Below are 7,230 nucleotides of genomic sequence, written 5' to 3'. Positions count from 1 at the left end.
GTCACACACTGACGACATTCTTAGTCATGCGTTTTTCTGAATAGATCATGTTGTGGTTCTCTCGAACTTGTGCAGTGTGTACTGACGGAACTAGTCTTTCTGTTAATTCCCCTAAATAAGCAGCCGACATATATGTCTCTCTAATACAACTTGATCTCACCCAGGAGCTCATCGATTCCTCTTGCTCTTGTATATTTCATTCCAAGCTCAACCATCTGTGTCTACTTGATCAGTCCCCAGGTTGTCAATTTTAAATGAACTATTCCCAATTTGCAAGAGTACAAGAACTTTCCCCTATTTTGTCACTTTACATCAACTGTTCGTGCTTTGTCACTTTACATTAACTGTTCCCTCTTTGTCACTTTACATCAACTCTTCCCTCTTTGTCACTTTACATCAACTGCTCTCGCTTTGTCACTTTACATCAACTGTTCCCGCTTTTTCAGTTTACATGAACTGTTCCCGCTTTGTCAGTTTACATTAACTGTTCTCGCTTTGTCACTTTACATCAACTGTTCTCGCTTTGTCAGTTTACATGAACTGTTCCCGCTTTGTCACTTTACATCAACTGTTCCCGCTTTGTCACTTTACATCAACTGTTCTCGCTTTGTCACTTTACATCAACTGTTCCCGCTTTGTCACTTTACATCAACTGTTCCCGCTTTGTCACTTTACATCAACTGTTCTCGCTTTGTCAGTTTACATGAACTGTCCCCGCTTTGTCACTTTACATCAACTGTTCCCGCTTTGTCACTTTACATCAACTGCTCTCGCTTTGTCACTTTACATCAACTGTTCCCGCTTTGTCACTTTACATCAACTGTTCCCGCTTTGTCACTTTACATCAACTGTTCCCGCTTTGTCACTTTACATCAACTGTTCCCGCTTTGTCACTTTACATCAACTGTTCTCGCTTTGTCACTTTACATTAACTGTTCCCGCTTTGTCACTTTACATCAACTGTTGCCGCTTTGCCACTTTACATCAACTGTTGCCGCTTTGTCACTTTACATCAACTGTTGCCGCTTTGCCACTTTAAATCAACTGTCCCCGCTTTGTCACTTTACATCAACTGTTGCCGCTTTGTCACTTTACATCAACTGTTCTCGCTTTGTCACTTTACATCAACTGTTCCCGCTTTGTCACTTTACATCAACTGTTCTCGCTTTGTCACTTTACATCAACTGTTCTCGCTTTGTCACTTTACATCAACTGTTCCCGCTTTGTCACTTTACATTAACTGTTCCCTCTTTGTCACTTTACATCAACTCTTCCCTCTTTGTCACTTTACATCAACTGCTCTCGCTTTGTCAGTTTACATCAACTGTTCCCGCTTTGTCAGTTTACATGAACTGTTCCCGCTTTGTCAGTTTACATCTACTGTTCCCGCTTTGTCAGTTTACATCAACTGTTCTCGCTTTGTCACTTTACATCAACTGTTCGTGCTTTGTCACTTTACATGAACTGTTCGTGCTTTGTCACTTTACATTAACTGTTCCCTCTTTGTCACTTTACATCAACTCTTCCCTCTTTGTCACTTTACATCAACTGCTCTCGCTTTGTCAGTTTACATCAACTGTTCCCGCTTTTTCAGTTTACATGAACTGTTCCCGCTTTGTCGGTTTACATCAACTGTTCCCTCTTTGTCACTTTACATCAACTCTTCCCTCTTTGTCAGTTTACATGAACTGTTCTCGCTTTGTCAGTTTACATGAACTGTTCTCGCTTTGTCAGTTTACATGAACTGTTCTCGCTTTGTCAGTTTACATGAACTGTTCTCGCTTTGTCAGTTTACATGAACTGTTCTCGCTTTGTCAGTTTACATGAACTAGCCCGAAGTTGTCAGTAAATATGATCAGTACCATCTTGCCCTTTCTTTTTGACTTTTAATCACAACGCGCTTTCTCTTGCTTTTTCACATTACGTGATCAGTACCCGCTTTCGGCGCCTTTTGCACTGATAGTGATCAGCTTTCCCCTGGTTTTCTTTAGTTTACGTGATCAACACGCGTATCCCTGCTTTCCCTCTTTTCGTGATGCCGCATTCGGATCCCTTTTCAGTACCCGCTATCCTCTGCTTTTTCAGTTGACATCATCAGTTCCCGCTATACCCTGCTTTTTCAGTTGACATCATCAGTTCCCACTTTCCCTTCCCTTTTCAGTTAATGTGATCAGAACTAGCTTTCATATCCTTTGTTCAGTTTACGTGATCAGTATCGGCTTTTCACTGCTTTTTCGGTTTACATGATCAATATCGTGATCATGATCGTCTGTTTGTTTTAGTTTACATGATAAGTCACCGTGGTGTGAGGGACTTTCTTAGAGCAGGGTTTCTGTTTACAAGGTCAGTCCCTGGTTTGTCAGTTTCATGACAAGTTGCTTTTTTGCTACTTAGATTATCAGTTAACACATGTCAGAAAAAATAACATTGTGAATATGATCAGCCCACCCCTCCCACCCCCCTCCCCCCTTTGTGCGAGCTATGTTTAAGCACTCATCCCCCGATTCTACATTATCCGTTAGAGTGACATCATTCACAAACATTTCGTGATTTGGATTCCACGTATATCCCGCCTTTTGTCAATAGCCACATTACAGACTTGACCGAGTGTACATAATTCTAAGTATGTTTAAATCTATTCACTTTATAAACATTCATGACTTGCCAATAGACATTCAACTAAGTAAGCTGGACATCAAGTACATGTATTATTTTCACAATCAATATCAAAGATGGGTGATCTATAAGTAGATCTAGTTGTGAAATTTAGCCCCATAAAATGTCAATATGTACAATGTCAAATGTCACTTTGTGTCAGTCTCTGAGGTGGAGCGTTCCTTAAGCCACGTTCAGAGAGTCACAATGCACTAGTCCTTTATGAGACAGGGAAACAAACACGATGGTCCCGGGGCAGCGTGTCTCGGGATGATTGTGCCACTGTCACTAAACCTAGTTAGACAATACAACAAGTCTGACTTTTGGGCTTTTCTGACTCCTCTTTCTTTCCCCGGCTGTTGACACTCGGAGGTCGGTTGGACTGGTGGAGGGTATTTTTTATCATACCAACATCTTTCGGTTTAGAGTATGTGTCTCGAGAATCTTGATTCTTTTTGGGACTTTCATCCCGCGATTCCACATATACAACAGTTTTATTCGCTTCATTGTTATTGAGAGTATTAATGATCTTGGCTGTACCATATGTCTCTGCATGTACTGGTGAATTAAAGGTACTCTTGGGAATATCTTCAAAGGAAACTGGTGAGTAGACGGACCTCGTACCGTCTGCACTGTGTGTTTCTTTGTTGATCTTCTTCATTTCATCCTCGAGGTAGGTTGTAAAGGGACACCTGGGACCAGAACCTTCACGCGACGTGTCCCTGCTCAATAGCCAGAAGGACAGGATGGAACCTTTACCCTGGAAACAAACACATTTCGAAATAAACGAACGTGATCTCTAATCACATCTGCATGTTCCAAGTTTCAATGACAATAATGATGATATGATGCGAAAGTGAATGACATTATTTTAGAATGTGAAAGATGCAGTGACTTACCTTCACCTGGATGCTGCCCCTCTCTTCTACCTGGTACGGATACGGCTCCAGCTCCTTCTTCGTTGTCTCGCTGATGTGAATCTTCATTGCCTTGAACAGTCAAGAAAATACTCTTTCACACTTGATATCTTACTAAAATAAATTAAATTGTTATGCCTGAAAACATTGAAAACTGAAGTAAACAATGTTCTACGTATTTTATTGTTACAAACATATAACACGTGCGCGAACAGTTCTCGCAAACGTGTTCAGGAGTTGATTATTGGACCATGTGGCCATGTTAGTTAACGTGTATGCCTGATTCACAAACAGACACATTCTCACCTCTCCACTTGTCTCCATCCTTGATGCTGTGTTGACAGTGTCACCAAACAGACAGTACCTCGGCATCTTGATGCCCACTACCCCGGCTACAGTAGTGCCGGTGTGGATACCTAGAACATACAACTTGATTAACAGACGCTCTTGGGGACCACATGAACCTAAGATATATATCAAATAAAGATTTACTGAAGCACTCGTGCTATCCTCCGCAAAGACAGTTTCGAGACATTCAGGTTCACTTGAACACTGGGTAAAGCAATACCAGTGTATCAATATACCGCGGGTGGCGAACTTCTTTATACAACGTGCCCCATGTGTATACACTTGTCCTCAGAAACATGTTTTCCCGCTAGTGGACATTGAAACCTTTTCTCTGTTGTAAATGCAGTTTTTGCACAGATAACTGTTCTACTAGATTTCTACATTGTCTCAGAAACAATTACCCAATACAATGACAGTTAAGGCATGGTGATAGTGTCTTGCATGGTGATATTGTCTTAATCCTGATTTATTTACTAATGAATATAAACGTAGATCAAGACTTCCGATGTGGCAACTCATGCGGAAACTCATGGTATTTGTTGAGAGGATGTCTATACGTTAAATTGTCCAGGACTGATTTGATGATTCTCTATTGTTAATCATGAAAGATACATGATATGCGACTGGTGACTTACTGCTGATTTGTAATGCAAAGCTTCCTAGCCATGTCAACGAAAACATCTTACTGGGCGTAGGTCAAGAGTGAGAGAGTGAGTGAGTGAGTATGGTTTTACGCCGCTTTTAGTAACATTCCAGTAATTTCATGTCGGAAGACACCAGAAATTGGCTTCACACATTGTACCCATGTGGGGAATCGAACCCGGGTCATCGGCGTGATGAGCCAACGCTTTAACCAGTAGGCTACACCACCGCCTCACATATTTCAAGAAAACAAAACTGTTTGAGTGAGAATTGTTAATAGAGATTACTATACGAGCATGTGTGTCATACTGATCTTACGAAATGATTGTCAGAATTCTTGTATTTCCCGAGCGAGAGAACGCATATCGATTTGGATTCGTGTGACTATATTTTGTTTGGTTTAATAAAGTGTGTGTAAATGTCTCTTGCTTTCATGAGATTGTGGTTGTAAAAGTGAATGACGTCTCGAGATTTTATTTATGAATGAAAACAGAAGTTCCGGTGTGACAGAGGTCACGTTCCTCCAGCCAAAAGGATTAAATCGGGGTCATCCTTGTACGACACAAGTTTAACGTACGGATTTAGTATCTTACACCTGTATCTTCACCACGTGGGTAATACAATATTTTAAAGTCTGTTGGTATGACGCGGCCAGGGATCGACCCACCGACCTTCCGATCTCCGGTCACACACTCTACCCCCATATCGACCTGCAGTGGCAGCGGTTGTAGTTGTGTATTCTGCACTTGTATAAGTCCTACCCAGTCAATGTACTCACCGACCCTGATCTTCATGTTCCCTCCAGTGGATGGGTCCTTCAGGTCCCACATGGAGTCCAGCATCCCTAGGGCCATGTCACAGATCTGCAGTCCGTGGTACTTGGTCACAGTAGGCGCTCCCGACACCACCATGTAGGCGTCGCCGATCGTCTCAACCTGTGGTCATATCAGAGAGCAGACCGCATTCATCTACCATGCTTCCAGCTGAAGCTTCTTTTGTTCAGAGAGAATCAAGTTACGTAATACGCAGAATATATATATATAATATATGGTGCCACATAGGACGGACGTTTACCTGCATTATAACATATATAACAAGTCCAAATAGCAGACCGAGGTGATGATTGAATACATAATGTAAGTATCCATATTTAATTGCAAATAAATGTAAGTGCATGATGTTTAACGTCGAGAAAAGAAACAGATCATGGCGGCATTTCGATATTCGAGTCAAGACGAATAAATGTTATTTAACGCCACATTATTCCAGTTACAATCTCATTAAAATCAGATTTTAGTTCTCTCTGCCACTAAACAAAGATCTGAGGACATCCCATTACGGGTCACGTCAGACCGACCTTGCGCAAACTTTGACCGACTAATGGAATGACTGACAAGAAGTCGACGTTAGCCAATTGCAAGGCAGCTTTCTCGTGCTTCACGGCACTAATATCAAATTGGAGACCTCGCTTCGAAACATATTTTGACAAATTCTCGATTAAAAATTTGAAACCTGAACAAAAGAACATTCTGGTTGGTCTAGATTGTATGGATTCAGTCGTTAAGCCCGTAGCTATCGTTCGGAATACCCCGTGTTAAATTTTCGAGGTTGCATGATCAGAAATCACATTCCGAATGTCACTTTCATGATTGGGTAAGCGGCAGTCATATTGGTCGGATGAAAGGTCGTTCTGACGTGACCCCTAATGGGATGTCCTCAGATCTTTGTTTAGCGGTAGCGAGAACTAAGATCTTATTTCAATGAGATAGTTCCAGTTATATTAGAAAGCTTTTCGAGTCTGCGACTGGAAGCAAGATACACATTATTCGGCCTCAGTCGAGCGTCATGACGCCGAGTCCTTCACAACAAGCGTAGGATACTGGAGGTCACACTCCTCCCGCAAAAACCATGGGGCGAAAAATGTTGGCTTAAAAATAGAAAATAATGATGTTGTAGTGAAAGGTAAGCAAATGCAGATCACTATGAAATATCTTTGTTCGTTTTTTGCTTTTTGCTTTCTGACCGAACACCATGCCCAGGGTTTGAACCTGTACACGAATCACAAAAACTAACATACGGTTTAAACCATCTTGGGCATATAAGTCTGTGTTTGTACCTGTGATGCTTTCAGAAATTACCTTGTAAACCCTGTGTTCTTCACTCAATTTATCAAATTTTGTGTACATGGCGTTGAGCATGGAGACAACCTCCATGGGTGTAATCTGGCTGCAGATGGTGGTGAACCCAACCACGTCGCTGAACAGGATTGTTACATTGTCGAAAACCTGAAATGTGAGCACTTTACTTATTCATGGTCATTTCTTCCGGTCGTTGAGAACAGCAAGTACGTGATAGTTTGGCTCGTCACATATACACTAGGGTATCAGAACACACCTCGTAGTACTGGTTGATAGGGATATCTATCTCTAATACATATCAGGCCATCATCTGCTGTCATATAGATTACCCCATACGATATCATAAGAGCTAACTGAGAACTCACACACGCCCTGACTTAGATGTGGTTTTATACGCACTGAGATCTCAAGGGTACTAAGAGCTCAGATTACACGTGTTGGCTGAGAACACAATTCGCACGTATTGAGCAATATTTTACTGTACAATTTCTAACCGAAACACACTTCACGCGATCCGCAAGCTGTCACCT

At 41.6% G+C, this 7,230-nt stretch overlaps 1 protein-coding gene across 2 annotated transcripts in view; it reads right to left on the bottom strand.

The window, feature by feature from the left end:
* Positions 1-2,471: 2,471 nt before the first annotated feature.
* LOC124120074 (soluble guanylate cyclase 88E-like) overlaps positions 2,472-7,230 on the bottom strand; it is a 55,614-nt gene continuing 50,855 nt past the window's right edge. For both annotated transcript variants that reach the window (XM_048386430.1, XM_046482811.2), the window contains 5 exons: positions 6,701-6,847; positions 5,341-5,497; positions 3,879-3,988; positions 3,555-3,644; positions 2,472-3,415 (listed from right to left, as the gene is read on the bottom strand). In XM_048386430.1, coding sequence (XP_048242387.1) covers positions 2,954-3,415; positions 3,555-3,644; positions 3,879-3,988; positions 5,341-5,497; positions 6,701-6,847 — 966 coding nt within the window. In that variant the 3' untranslated portion in view covers positions 2,472-2,953. The remainder of the gene's footprint in view (positions 3,416-3,554; positions 3,645-3,878; positions 3,989-5,340; positions 5,498-6,700; positions 6,848-7,230) is intronic.

The sequence above is a fragment of the Haliotis rufescens genome, unplaced genomic scaffold, assembly GCF_023055435.1.
Source record: "Haliotis rufescens isolate VD_foot unplaced genomic scaffold, xgHalRufe1.0.p SCAF_6, whole genome shotgun sequence".
Taxonomy (NCBI): Eukaryota; Metazoa; Mollusca; class Gastropoda; order Lepetellida; family Haliotidae; genus Haliotis; species Haliotis rufescens.
The sequence above is the reverse complement of the archived record's forward strand: the minus strand, read 5'-3'. Positions and strand labels throughout refer to the sequence as shown.